The 15,405-nt window shown below is 43.7% G+C and overlaps 1 protein-coding gene across 4 annotated transcripts; it reads left to right on the top strand.

The window, feature by feature from the left end:
• The first annotated feature begins 594 nt into the window (after positions 1-594).
• Positions 595-13,754, top strand: ETV7 (ETS variant transcription factor 7). Of its 4 annotated transcripts, none has more exons than XR_014549451.1 (9): positions 599-874; positions 5,115-5,238; positions 6,351-6,515; positions 7,060-7,182; positions 7,754-7,987; positions 8,784-8,926; positions 9,888-9,988; positions 10,938-11,707; positions 11,963-13,754. XR_014549451.1 is itself a non-coding variant. In XM_083619685.1 (8 exons), the coding sequence occupies exons 1-8, from the start codon at positions 869-871 to the stop codon at positions 11,053-11,055; spliced, it is 1,014 nt and encodes a 337-aa protein (XP_083475811.1). In that variant the 5' UTR covers positions 599-868; the 3' UTR covers positions 11,056-13,754. The 4 variants fall into 4 exon arrangements, 2 of the variants coding, with proteins under 2 accessions (XP_083475812.1, XP_083475811.1); XR_014549452.1 differs by having other exon boundaries at positions 11,983-13,754; XM_083619685.1 differs by having other exon boundaries at positions 10,938-13,754.
• The last annotated feature ends 1,651 nt before the right edge of the window (positions 13,755-15,405 follow it).

The following is a 15,405-nucleotide window of genomic DNA, read 5'->3' on the forward strand; positions in this document are numbered from 1 at the left end:
CCCCACCTGCTAGCCTGCTCCCTAAAACATCACTGGTTTGCTCATTTCTATATATAGGGTGCCTACATTCTGCATGGACTGGTTGCATGGCTACATGTGCCAATGGCGTTAGATACCTGATAGGTCCATAAATTACCATATATATAGCATATGTTCAATAACAAAAACAGCTTAAAGGACAGCTGGACATATAAAGGGCCCCATTACCTTCAGTAGATTAGGGCCTCATCAAACCTAAATCCGGCCCTGAAGGTACTCCAAGAGTTATCTTGTCCAACCCCCTGCAATGCAGGAATCTCAACTAAGACATCCAAGACCGATGGCCACCCAACTTCTGGTTCTACAGGTTTCGTCCATTGCACAGTGAAACTGATGGATCTGCCTTCTCCAACTAACGACTGCATCGTGGCAGCAGCTCTGCTGAGTGGTGTTTTTTTGGGGGGGGGTGCATAAGCGTTAATCCGTCCCTCGGAACGCTATGCTATGTTAGCCTTGAAGGCGCCGCGGGACTTTTCCTTCCAGGAAAGCAACGCTCCTGTTTGTCCTTTAAGCGCACTTCTTTCAGAAACCCTCTTCCTCGCCACTGGCTGCGCGCAACGAGGCGGGACCAGCCGGCGCACAAGCGGCTGGGGGTGCTCTGCGGACTGAACTCCAGCAACCTTCGGATCCGGCTTCTTTCGTTTTCGTTTCCCGGAAGGGTAGTGCAGTAATCGGAGACCGCGATCTCCTGCCTTTGCTTGCCAAGCAGGGAGGGAGAGAGAGGGAGGGAGGGAGAGGGCGGCGAGGATCAAGGGGCAGAAGACTTGCTTTGCACCCCGAGCGCCCCAGCTCCCGGAGCAGCGGCTCCACCTTCCACTTCCCACCTGTAATGCAGGTAAGTAAGAGATGCTGGGAGACCGTGGGACACCCGCTCTGCACTCACCGGACCCCCTGTACCTCCCCCCCCTCCACTTTCAGTCCTCTGTGTCCAGTCTCCGGCGCCAACTCCGTTTTCTTTCTCTCCTCTCTCTCTTAACGCGCATCCCAAGTTCATCACACACGTGGTCCCCATCCCTCTTCGCGTCCCGAGCCTCAGGTTGTATGTACCTGAGACCCTCCCACTTCCCACGTTCCTCGTGGACAGTTTCAGCTCCCCAAGTCCTCACATAAAGTTTTCTGAGTTGTTTTTGTTAATTGGCTTATTTCAGGCTGGAGAAACTCTGGAATTCCCCCCCTCCCCTTCCCAGTTTATTTCACAAGAGGGAAGGAAAATAAGCTAATGTTCTAGAAGGAGAAGCATTCTGGAGGAGAAAATTGGAGGGCCAGGGAGGGGTATAATCAACTTAAAAAACAAAACAAAAATGTGTGTTGAAACTTAAACACTTTCTTTTCTCTTTTCCTTGGCTGACAGGCTAAAGCTTTTCGATTGTTTTCACCAAGTGACAAAGACAATTTTGGGCTGGAATATGTCATTTGTGAATGTTGTGACTAGGCTGGAAGAGGAAGAGATCATTTTTTAAACCCAGCATTTATTCTTAGGCAGTGAAGTTTGTACATTTGAGTTTCATATATGGGGAAAGTAAAGAGCAACTCGAGCTTGTTCTTGAGGATGTATTGCCACAAATGGAGAAATAAAGTGTTAGCTGGACAGTCTGATTAATATTCTGTAGCAAGGGGGGGAGTGTGTTTGTTTTTGGTTAATCATTGCTGCTGCCATGCCTGAACAATGATTAATTTGGATCATTATTTAATTTCCTCCTCTACATTTCTCTATTTTATTCAGTTTTTTTAAAATAGTTTAGAAGTGAAGTGTAAAAATGGGTGGGTATCTTTCAGTTTTATTTTCACTGGGTGTTTGAATCTGAAACACTTTTTAAACTGTTGTGTAAAGAGTGCCTTAAGTGTGGTTAAGGCTAACTATAACAGCAAATTGTTTTGTGGCACCTTCAAGACTTAGCAAATGTATTGTACTTTTTAAACACTTAATTAGATGGATAATACACTTCAGTTCACAAAAGCTTGTTCAATAAGCAATGTATCAAGAATACACAATAAGGTGCTGCTGATTTTTTTTTTTGGGGGGGGGGAGGAAGATAACAACCAAATAATACAACTACTGCTTTGCTAATTAAAACAGCTAACAAGCCAGTCTATGCGTGTTCAGGCCATTTTTAAAGACACATAGACTTCAGTCTATTCAGAACAGACTTCTTAGTGGCAGTGAGAATACACAAGTATTTGGGGATTTGAGACTTAAGTTTCAAATACTGATATAGTAAAGACTTAATAAATCCATAGAGACATAGTTTAATTAGCATGAAATACGGCTTAAAAATAGCTATAGCATCTGACATATCAGCCTCAAGTTAGCTTTTTTTAAAAAAGGTAAAGGACCCCTGACAGTTAAGTCCATTCGCAGATGACTGTGGGGTTGCGGCGCTCATCTCACTTTACTGGTTGAGGGAGCCGACAGTTTTTCCAGGTCATGTGGCCAGCATGACTAAGCCACTTCTGGTGAAACCAGAGCATAGATCCTGTTTATTTCAAAGATGGAGTCACTCATAAGCTTCACTCTCTTCCATCAAAATCAATGAGACCTAAACTTCCTTAATTTTGTCTGAATAATTGCCTTAAATTACAAAGTGCTTTGCATTTACCGTATTTATATTGCATTTCCCTCTACAACCACCCTGGTATCTATTATTCCCATTTCACAAAAGGTGAAAACTGAAGCTGTGTGTATACGCCATATATTTAAAACACGCACACCTGAATCCTGGGAACTGTAGTTCACCCCTAGTAGCACCTCATACAAACTAAAGTGCTTAGTATTCTCTGTTTTTTGGGGGAGGTGGACTTTAAATATATGGTTTATATATAGCCTGAAAGAAATTCCCTTGCTCAAAGCCACATGAAAAACACTTTGCACAGATGTATCCTATGCATGGCAACTATTATTGATGAGGGCTATGGTTTCAATGTCTGGATTAAGAGACATATAGCGATTGTGACAGCAGTGCTGTAGTCTCTAAACAGATTTTATTTTTTTTTTGAGTTGAGAAGAAGATAACTCAACTCAAAAATGAAACAAATTTCTTCTTCAGATGTAAGTCTTGCCTAGAAATTGCACTGACAGAAACATCCCTTCTGTGCTTGAAATTTGGTGAATTGCTGCCAATGATGGCTGTGTACATACCAGAGTGTTAATACACACATGGGTCCCCCAGATCTGATCCGCCCCCCCGTGGGGTTTTGTGCACTTTCAGCCACATATGAACTCTTTAAGCTGATTTCTGTCCAAGGTTTCCCATCAACATCAGTAGATAGCGTTTGATGGGATGTATTTGCATGGTGTGCTGTTGTCCTCTCCCCCCAGTCACTATTTCCCCACCCTCCTTGAGTTCTGGAAATCCAAGGTTTGTTGTGGGCAGGTACTGTATTTGTTTATGTGCTGGTCCCGGGGGGAGGTTACCGTGAGGCGTGGTCAGGGACCTGGGTCGAGGGTCTGTAGACTGTCCTCCAAGGGCCAAGCAGGGTCCAAAGCGAGGAGCCGGGCAAGGACGGGAACTCTGGAATAACAGGTCTGGGTGCTGGCCGAAACAGGTCTTCAACGACGTTGCTCCCGCAACCTGGGACCGGGCTGGCTGGCCTTTATCTTCTCTGAGGCCAGGGGTGGCCCCGGCCCCCAGGTGACCCGCCTCTCCTGGCCTTAAGGCGAGCACTCCTCCTGGGAGAAACCAGTTCCCTCCGCATCTCTGCCCTGAGCCTCTGCAGCTCAGGAGAGGCTGAAGGGTTACTGGACCCAGGGGGAGACTCACCTTCCCCTGACAGGGCTGGGAGAGGCGCACCTGTAGGCAATGTGTCCTCATTCACCTCCGGAGCCAGAGTGGATTCACCTGGTGCTTGCTCCTGAGGATCCGGCACAGGTGCAGGCGCTTCAGATTCAATGCCCTGCCCCAGCTCAGCCGGCCCTGGAGGCGGGGACTCCTGTGCAGGCTGGGATCCCTCCGGTTCAGCCTCTGAATCAGATTCCCAGGCCATCACAGTTTACCTGTGTGTGCCTCCTTTTGAGATTCAAGTTTTCTGATATATCAGACTTGCACAAAACAGTTGTTTTCTTTAAAAAATGTTTGTCCTTCCCAGCCATGCCAATAGCTTGCCCTTCCTGAGTTCTTCAAACTTGAAGTCCATTATGAGCATGCCTGCAGGTATTGGTTTGCCTATGCACTCACCGTTTTATTATTTTTATTTTTAGATGCAAGTTTTTTGATATATAGCAGATTTGCACAAAACAGTGGGTTAAAAAATAATAATATGTGTGCCATGTGATATGAGTTACTCCTCATCAGCCTTTCCTGTACTGTATCATGATCGAATGGCAGCAGATTATAATACAATCACCATTGCTATTCATAAAGCCGTGCTATCCATTTTTATCTCACCCTCCCTCTGAGGGGATCAAGGTAGTATTTGTGGGGTTATGTCATTTTATCTGTGCAACAAATCAAGGATGTGGAGTAGGCTTGGATACAGTAAGCAGCCCAAGATCACCCAGTGAGCTGCATGGCTTAAGTCAGAGGTCGGCAACATATGGCCCATGGGCCAGATGCGGCCCACGAAGACCGTTTTACTGGCCCACAAGCTGCCCCTGAACTGAGCCGCCTGCTCGGTGAGTCCCCTGCCCGCTGCGCTAAACCAGTGCGGCGTGGAGACTCTCCAAGCAGTGTTGGAAATCGTATCTGCGTATGCGTGGATACCAAAAATCGCATCTATGCATGCCCAGACACTGGAAATTGCTTCTGCGCAGGCACAATTTCCGGCTATTTCTGGCGCCGCAAACGTGCAGGCACGATTTCTGGTGTCGCACTGTGCCAGCCCGGTCTACGGATGATCTCCGTGGGAGTGATTCGGCCTATGGCCGGTAAGCCTTGCCGCCCCCTGGCTCAAGTGCATGGCCCTGTCCATCATCCAACAAACGTCCTTCTACACTGCTCTCATCGTCAAGATGCCATCAGAACAGGTTCCACTTGCTTCTGTATAGCACAGAGTGATATAAATGTTGCAGCGGGGCATGACTCAAACATAGGGAATCCAGTTTGTTCTCCCCATCTTCGGTATGTTTCTCCTTTCTAAAGGGTGAAGTGGCAACTAGTTCTTCAGGTCCCGTGGCAACATCTGCTTTGCCCCTGCAATTCCAGCCCACATCTGTTCCATCCTTACTCTACGAGGGACAAATCTGCACATTACCAGGCTGCCTCAGTGAGTAGAAGGGTCATGATGTAAGGGAGTAGTGATCAATACAATTTTAAAAAAAGCAAGCCCTGCAGCAAAATGTTGCAGTGTGAAGTGCTCCTGTTTGGATACTCTTTCATTACCTCTCTCATCCACTCTTCTGTCCCCCCATAACAGACAGACCACACTCATTGGCCAGTGAGCGTGAACTTCTTTTTTGGGGAAGGGCATCCCTCACAGGATTTCCCCTGTGAAGTTTGTACTTCTGCAAATCTTGAGTTCCCCCCAAGCCTCCTGATATCTCCCTTTTGCAGATGGATAGTTTCATTTTTGGCTGCATAAGCAATGACACTCGCTTCTGATCATCACTTCTCATATGTACAAATATTTTTATGGAGCAGACCTGGGTCAGGTGATGCACTCGTCAAACACACCTACTGCCTGCCACATTATTAAAGCACTCCTAGTGTAAATGAAAACAGATGTAACATTTTAAGAGTGGAGGGGTAGATCTGAAAGCACTCTCAACATTTTCTGTGCAAAAGCAACTTTTCTTCTGCTGGGGTGGGGGAAAAAACAGTTCTGGAATTTTGCAGCTTTTCAGTCTGAAACAGGAAAAAGCTTGGGGAGTGAGGAGTGGATGGACAAGCATGATGGCCAAACCAGCATTCAGTGGCTTCCAACCCACCTTTTCTTTATACACGACATCTGTCTTCTTTGCCTATTAAGGCAAAGTGATCGTAAGAACGCCTTCTGATGTGAATGAGAGAGAAAGCAGAAGGGGAACTATTGTTAAATGAGATATACACTCTAATGAACTTTATATTCAGTTTTAGAGATGCAGGAAATAGAAAGCCTATTTAAGTGCATGTCTGTAGCCAGCCTGGCTCAGGGTTGTGTATTTTGATATGATACTTTACACTACGAGACTGCAGAATTGATTATTTGATGCACAATTCAGCATCCTAAGGACCTCACCCTTCGTTTTCTAAAAAGCAATTTCCTAGTCCACATGGCTGTGAATATAGACTTGAAAATGTATAAGAACTACGTGGGGAAATCTCAGAAGCTGGTTGGCAGGGGGGAGGGGATCATTGCCTTGTTCTTTTAATTTAAATATCAGTCTCCTTTGGTTGCAGGAATCCAACCCTCTCTGTGGAGCAAAGATGATGTGAGTCATTGGCTGAGATGGGCTGAGAAAGAATATTCACTCAGGGAAACAGACGAAAGCAAGTTTGAAATGAACGGGAAAGCCCTGTGTATTCTCACCAAGGAAGATTTCAGATTGCGGGCTCCTAACTCAGGTTAGAAATGTTTCCCCTTAATAACTCAAGGGAAATGAAGGATTTCTTACAGGCAAAGAGAATTAGAAAGGCTTGGATGTAGTTACAACACTAAAGGGAACGCGTGGAAATAATGTGCAAAGCCTTTGCACTCAAAAGGTGACAACACCCAAGGGCAGGAGTAAAATCATTTTGAATAGGTCAAATACTTGGTTGAGTTTAACGGTGGATCTCTGTTTCTCAGGTACTCAGTAAACTGGGTTTCTGGCTCACAAAGCAAGATGGAAATTACTGACTTACCAGGATGTCTTTTGAGTCACCAAATGTGGACTCTTCTTCCTTGGAGGATTTTAGTTGGATGGTCATCTGTCAGGGATGCTTTAGTTGAGATTCCTGCATTGCAGGGGGTTGGACTAGATGACCCTCAGGGTCCCTTCCAACTCTACGATTCTATGAAAATGGTGCTTAGGCTTTCACAACATATACCCCAAAACTGCCATTAATGTTATTTTGGGGGGGATATGCATAACGTGGGATTGGTCTTTCTCAATTTCTTTTCCCACAGGAGATGTTTTGTATGAATTGCTCCAATATATTAAGACCAAGAGGCGAGCCCTTATTTCTAGCCCTTTCTTTAACTCTGCCCTTCGGGATGCAGAACACGCACAGGCCCAGAGCGCTCCAGAAGGTGAGTGCTATGGAGTTGTGGATTCAATTACCCTTGGCTGGTACTCCAGCAGCTGTGGATTCAAATCTTGGAGTCTCACATGCTAGCAGGCAGAATCTAGACCTTAAAGGTGGGAGGGGGCAAGGCTTAGAAAACCTGATCAGCAAAGTGAAGGTTCAAGTACAACCCCTGATAGCTCCAGTTATAAAGGTCTCAGTCAGTGGGACACAGCACAAAAAGAAAAAGAGATGGGGAGGAAGGAGGAAAACCAAAAAACTTAAACACCAGTTCTTAAGAGTTCAAAAGCTTAGCTCTCTAACCACAGGACTGATAGCCTGGTGCAACGGTGCCAGGATATTGGATCCAAATAAAATAAACTGCTTCCTTCAGTTTTCTTCTCTTCTGAGATAATCTTTGGGATTCTTCCCATAGGTGCCAAAGTCCATGCTAGATACATAGTGCTAGGAAAGAACTTTAGCCAGTTGGTCTGTCATAGTTGTTTTGGGTCCTGGGCTTACTTCTTGTTATAAGTTCATTTCATAGTATTCAAGTGACTGGGAATATACTGAATGAAGCCCTGATCTCCTCACAGGCGTGAGATGCAAGTTAGATGGTCTCTCAGCTGATGGCCATTCACACCCGACAGAAAGGTTGATCATTCCTACAAGTCTTCCAAGCCATACAGAAACGACTAGATCTCCAACCAAGATCTTCTACAGCCCTGGCTCCATCAGTCTCTCTGATCATAATTTGGGGATCAATTACAGGGGAGATATTATTTGCTCGTTTCCTGGGACACCAGCTCCAGTCAGTGGTAAAATTGCTGGTAAGCATGAATTTTCTGTGTTCCTTAGCTCCATTGTCATAAAGTAGACTATATTTGTAATTTCTGTGGCACCTTTTCTACAAACTCAAAGCGCTTTATTTGGTGTTTTTTTTAATTGTAGACTGTGTTTCAAACAAAATGTTTCCCAAAGAGGTTTACAAAAATATACGCAAATAAAACACAAGACAGTTTTGAAATATGGGGGGGGAGTAGGCAGCACTTTCAAAGGGAAATATGGGAGGGGTGTGTGGATAGGCAGCACTTTCAAGGAAGAATAGGCTGGTGGAGGGGAAGGCTTCATCCTCTTCCCTTGCCCTGTTTTCAAGCTTACTGTGAATATCTCCTCAGGGCCAGGCTCTCAAACTGGAAGGCTAAGCAAAGGGAAACACAGCCAGGGGACATTTTCAGAGGATAACTGGTGGGAGAGGTCAAGCACACATCCTACTGGCTTGCTGTTTCTCCCCTATAAAAGCTTTCTTTGCTCCGGGATTACCTCAGCAAACACTGCTATGGGAACCTGTGTTTTGCTGAGGTAACAGTTAGTTCCTCTCTTAGCTGCAGGCCGCACAGGGGCAAATGCTGAACTTTTCACCCACTGAGAGGAAGAGAGGTCTGCTATCAGACACAAAATTGCAGCGTGGTAGCCCTGCTCTTCCTCACATCATTGGTCACTTATTTGTGGTAGCTTGGAAGTGCACCCTCACCTAAATGATGATACAGAATTGCCCAGTAAAGATGCTAACTTTTGTCATCCTAGCTGATTGAACCACAACCCTCTTTTTCTGCTACACTACAGACTGCAGGTTACTTTGGGATTACGTCTACCAGCTCCTCTGTGACAGCCGATACGAAGCATTTATCAAATGGGAAGATAAAGAGGCCAAGATATTTCGTGTTGTTGACCCCAATGGACTAGCCAGGCTCTGGGGTAATCACAAGGTACCCAGTAAGCTTCTCATGTGGAATTATGTAGATGCAGATTTTTATTTTAATAAAAGTTGTTTGGGTGAAACAACTGAACAGAAGGGATACTTCCAGGTTTAAAAACCCAACTAATAAAAATAATGTACAGTATAAATGTTATTATTGAAGCTGCCTTTAGGGTGCATTGTTTGAGCAGGCATATGGGGATATCAGATCTGCTAGTTGGTAAGAGCTCCTAGCTGACAGATCCATACCCAGGTAAGTACCCCTAGAGTACTTATTCATGAGGGGATCCCTTGATTTAGGTACAATGATCAGGCCAATTTTTTACTGGAAAAGTTGGAAGATTGTCTTAGATAAAAAAGTGGGTAAATTTATTTCACCCTGCCTTGGAGTTTCCACATTGCCATCAACAACTATTCTTCTTGAAATAAAGTCCACTGTCTAAAGATCTCAGTAGGTGTCCTGTTCAAGCAGTAAACATGGTTTACCAGGTTATTTTATTCTAAATTCTTAGCTACAATCTAAGAGGGATTGCAAGAGGGAGCTTGGTGGCAGAGCAGTAAAATTCTAAGCGCAATCTGTTTTAACTGTTGCTAAAAGGACTCAGGTTGCAGGAATAGGAAAGAGCTGCTCCTGGTACGATGATGAGTCACAGCCAATTGGAATAGACATCACTGGGCTAAATGTACTACTGATGTACCACTAAGGCAGCTGTTTTTTTAAAAAAATCTTATTAACTCACACTTTCAAATGAAGTTGCTCGAACCATTCGTCGCTCAGCTCTGTTTAAAACAGCATCTGTTGCAATTTATTATGTTTGGAATTGAGTGTTCAAGCATCTAGTCCAGTGAACTACGATTCTGCATGAAGATCCTATGGTGCTTTTTAGCTAACCTAGCTTAAACCATTCCTATTGCAGTCAAAGGAAATCAACTGTCGGTTGAACAAAACCCATAATCTTTTGAATTTACAGAACCGCAGGAACATGACGTATGAGAAAATGTCAAGAGCTTTGAGACATTACTATAAACTCAACATCATCAAAAAGGAACCTGGGCAGAAACTCTTATTCCGGTAAGAAAATACAGTGGTACCTCAGGTTACATATGCTTCAGGTTACAGACTCCGCTAACCCAGAAATATTACCTCAGCTTAAGAACTTTGCTTCAGGATGAGAACAGAAATCATGCTCCGGCAGCGCGGTAGCAGCAGGAGGCCCCATTAGCTAAAGTGGTACCTCAGGTTAAGAACAGTTTCAGGTTAAGAATAGAACTCCGGAACGAATTAACTACTTAACCTGAGGTACCACTGTAAGAGTTCAACCTGTAAAGTGAGCTCACTGGGGAGTTACTGCGAGAGAACTGCACGTTAGCAGGGTAGGTATTGTTTGCTGGACAGAAAGTGCTCTGCTCTCTAGTGGAGCAGGATGATGGGGGCAACTTGGTTGTGTCCATCGGGGAGATGTTGTGCACCACAGTGCAGATCTACTCAGCTAAAAGGTATGAAACCTTTTGAAAATTTGTTTTGCTCAGTTATGGAACTTTTCCTTGGTGGCAAGAAACTCTGAGACAGCAGGGTTTGAGCCAAGGACCTTCACCCAAAGGATGAGCCCCTTAGTCAGCATGGAATCCTGTATGTGATGCTGAGATGCAGACCAAGTTGCATGTGACTTCAAGCAAGCATACTTACTCTGGCCATTTTTATTTTACAGAAAAATCAGCTATGGGGCCCAGACCTACAGTGTGCCTCCAATCCAAACTAGGGACCCATACGAGTGTTGTGCAGTTTTCAGAAGACTGCTGTTGTTGGTCCTTAAACTGGATTGGAAGCATGTTCTGGATCTGGTCCCTAACCACTGATTTTTCTACAAAATGGCTAAGTTAATCTCATTTCCTGGGACACTTTAATGTGTTGTTTGGCCCAATGACTGTTCCTTAAAGAGTGGGGTTGGAAGTGGGCTTGAGAACCAAATGGGAATATGGATTAGCTCAAAGTGTGCATGTTTGTTTCTTTAAAATTCCAGATTCCTGAAAACTCCTGGAGAGAGAAAACCTGACAAGTCTAGCGAATTTGAGCAGCTGGACAATGAAGAGCAGGAAGGAGAGGACTGGAAAGAAGATGTGCTGGAAATCTCACCATAGAACATTTGCCAAGCCACAGAAGCACTTAGAGGCTGCGTTGTGCAATGGAAAAGCTTTAAATGACTGGACGATGTGAAATAATGTTTCGGGGCTTGTGTATTCTGTTGCTTCCTACAGCTCATATTAATCCACTGGACCTCTGCTGCCTTAGAATCAGACCATCAGCTTTTAATCTACTGCTGAACTGTAAGCAAACTCTGTCAGCATTTCTGTTTGAAAATGGCAGTGCTCAGAATCACATATCTATAGCCACTGCCCATCTTGTTGCTGGGTGATTTGTAAGCCACTCTTTCACAGACCAGCGTCTTAAGATCTATAGATTCATAACCCCATAATTCTGTTATTTTTTTTATTTTGTGTGTGTGTGTGTGTGAATGCTCTCTCCACGTTTTATAAAAGTGTGGTGTGGCCTGTCTAGTACAGCATCTCAGATGCTCAAGGGAAGCCCAAAACAGGACCTGAGTGCAACAGCATTCTCTCCACTTCCGATTCTCTGCAGCTTGAACAAGACAACTTGCTTGGCCAATATACAAACACTACATAAGCTGATTGGGACTATTAGACTTTAAATATTTTCACATATTTGGTTAAACCATTTGAGTAGCAACAATTGCCCTCTCTAAAGTGGAACATCCTGAAACTTGCAAAACCAGCTCCCCAAACTTTCTAGAGTGGCCCTTAGACCAGGGGTCAGCAAACTTTTTCAGCAGGGGGCCGGTCCACTTTTCCTCAGACCTTGTGGGGGGCCGGACTATATTTTGAAAAAAATAATAATAAATGAACAAATTCCTATGCCCCACAAATAACCCAGAGATGCATTTTAAATAAAAGCACACATTCTACTCATTTAAAAACATGCTGGTTCCTGGACCGTCCGCGGGCTGGATTTAGAAGGCGACTGGGCCAGATCCGGCCCCCGGGCCTTAGTTTGCCTACCCATGGAGTAGACAGTGCCAGGTGAATCATAGAAATGTAAGTTGGTACCCAGAGGGTCTAGTCCAACCCTCTGCAATGCAGGAATCTTGCCCACAGCTGTCCCTAGATGGGCTCGATTCAGGAACCTTTTGGTTAATAGCCAGACACACTGATCCATTGCACCACCTGAGGGTGCAAAGACTTTGAAGCCAATTTAGTAATGACCCTGACAACTACTAATGTAGATTGAAATCCAGATAGCTGTGACTTTGACAAAATATTACTTCACAAATTGTTTTCTTCTTTAGCTTTGACATTGCTATTCTAATTTTCTGTTTGCTTTTTTACAAATGGGAAGTGGAGTCCGAGAGATAAAATAAAGGTACTCTTTTAGCGTAAGCATAACTTTCCTCCCAGCCCCACAAGTACAGAACACCATCCTTCCATTACTGTGCTATGGTAGGAAGAATCAAGTCAGTCTTCCAGAAACATTAATAGCAAACTCTGAGCCTTTTGCTTGCAATTCTTTTTCTGTGAAGTGCTTTCTTTTTGAAAGAAAGAGCGAGAGAAAGAAAAAGCTGCTTTTCTCTTATCACTATCAAATATTTAATTTCCAAACTAGGTGGTTTTCATTTCATAGTTGCTGATAATAACTATATTGAACTCTGATCTGGCTTAGGTTGCATGCTACTATTCCTGCAAAACAATTAGTGGCCCTGGATGAGAATGGACATTCATGGCTGCATTGAAAGATGCACGCAGCCAGTTCAGTAAGGTCTAGATGAGCTCTGCAGTGTGGATGCAGATGCTCATCTGAAGCAGTGATGGCATTAGTTAATTTTAGACTCTGGACCAGTTGGTCATGCAGCCCCTCCTCCTCTTGGATGGTAGTGTATATTGCTTCATTTTCTTTAAATTCTGGTAAGGCACTCTCCCTTGGTTTGCCTTTGGGTAGCTTTCTTGCTCATTCTGCCCAGCTGGGTCCTTAATATACACCCCAAAGGAACTGATCTGAAAGTACATTACTTTCATGCATGTAATCTTGCTTCTCTCTTTGATTTATTCAGGTGAAGGGAGTGGCACCCCAAACTGCAGGGCAAGCCACACGGGGGGGGGGGGCGGGGACCAAAGTCTATGCAAAGTTCTAGGGAGCAGTAGGATCCTGATAAGGCTAACTACTCCACGCTGGTTATGTGGCGGTGACTGTACCCTTGTTAGTTACATTAGTGGCTGGTGTCCAGTGCAAAATAAATGAAATGTGACACAGTGGTTGGGGCAACCCAGTCAGATGGGCAGTGTACAAGTAATGTTATTATTATTATTGATGGGGAAGAAGGGAGCCCAGAAAGAAGTGCTGATTTCTTATGATGTTGCTGCCCTGTGTATGACTTTAGGAAGATGCCACAGATCCAGTGCTACTACTCTTCTAATGTTTGCTTTGGGATTGATACCTCAAACCGCAGAACCTCACATGCTGCAGCAGGATCTCTGCATACCTATTAAGCAGAATTGCATGGTATGTTAAATGGAGGGTGGAGGAGAATGTGGGAATGAAGCTTAAAAGGGAACCAGAATCTGGATGGATTTGAAAAGTGCAGGGCTGGGTTGAGGGATGAAAGCTCATTTTGCATTTGAATTCTAGTGATTCTTATCTGAATTAAATACAGCCTTGCTCTGTTGCAGCAGAGAGAAGATTGTTGCACTGATACCTAACGAGGATATGGACTTTGTTTTTCAAAATAGATGGCACTATAAAATAAAACGAACAGGAAGCATGAATCAAAGGATTTGTAGAGTTTGTGAATAACACACTTTAAGCATGCAAGCTGATTCACCATTCATAGATAGGGGAGTTTTGTTGTTGCAGCAACATTCCCGTTTTACAGATGGGAATCTGAAGCTGAAAGACAAGGACTTATGAGAGCTAATGAGCAAAAACTCCAGAGTCCCAAGTTTGGCTCACTATTCAGTGGACTACACTAGCTTGCTCAACAGTGAAGTAGAGTTAACAGCAAATAAAAAAATACATTGCTTTATACACTTTCATAATCAGTGTTGTTCAAACACCATACCAAACTGCACTTGGTGCTATAGAAGTACTATTATTTACTACTATTATGCATCAAAGCAGCTGAAGCTGCTGCTAAGTAGTGAAACCTTCTGTCCACTTGACAATGATGGGGAACACACAGGAAACCATAGAGGGGTAAACCTTTTCAACATTGAATGCTTCTGCATGTGTCAACTTGCACATCACATTTTCCTTAAAACAGATGACCTGTTTCCACAGCTTAGAGGCATTCTACACAGCTACACACACTATAATACAGAAATGTGTGTGGACTCTTCAGAAACATAAGTTGATCCAATTAAAAGATATTACCTTGCATTTTCATTTTAACTGATGTAACCATGACTTCTCAGACATTTATTTCTTCTGCCAATTATTCCCTGAGGAACAGTTAAGCAGGGTGGAAGATAAGGAAATAGAAGTCCAACAGAGCAAAACCACAAAGTTTGTGTGGCACCAAGCTGCAAGAGAGGCAAGCTCTTGGACACAATCTTTCAAACTCCGAATTCCAAAAATGTCTCTTGTAAACCTTTTTTTATTATATAATCTATATTCCATTATAGTTTGTGAAATTGCAAACCCCATGAATGAGAGGTCATGCTGCAATATTTTATAAAATGGATATACACCCATATATCAGGCCCTAAGTTGTTATACTTCACAGTAGTTTAAGTACATGATTAGATGACAAATTCATCTACTAGGCCCTTGTAAGTATTAGTTATCCATACCTGTTTTATATATCCTATCCATCAATGCTAGGCTTTAATATATTTGTGTGTTATAAACTTGGAGGGATAGGTATCAGAACAGCTACTGATGGATCAGAAGATAAAACAAAGTAGCAGGAATTCGTCACCCTAATTCAACTTGTGCCTCAAGTTGACACCTCATGTCTGAGACTGATGTGATGCAGCTCTTTCTGAACTGTTCCACTCCAGGCTACCGGTGTGGGCTTTAAAATTTGAATACTTCCTCTCTCTACACCCCAAATCCCCTTGCTCATGAGGAAACAAACTTCAGTTTCCCAGCACGCGATTTTGAAAAAAATGGGGCAGCAATCAGATGATGCACGCCCACAATGCAATCCAGTTGCTCCTATAACTTTGCTGGAATCCATTAGCTGCAGTCAAAGTCTTATGCTCAATGCAAACTATCGCATATTAAAAACAAAGCATGTCCAAACTCTTACTATACCCCTAGATTGCAGGAGGAATTCAACATCATGCTAAGGCAATTGTTTCATCATCAGGGCTAGCATTTCACCTTCTCAGGAGGAATGATACCCCACCCGCTGGCTCTGGTATTTAGTTATTTATTTCTTCTCAATTGCTGAGCAGGAGTGCAGTTCCAAATGATGCATG

Source organism: Podarcis filfolensis, assembly GCF_964270895.1.
Source record: "Podarcis filfolensis genome assembly, chromosome: 6".
NCBI lineage: Eukaryota > Metazoa > Chordata > Lepidosauria > Squamata > Lacertidae > Podarcis > Podarcis filfolensis.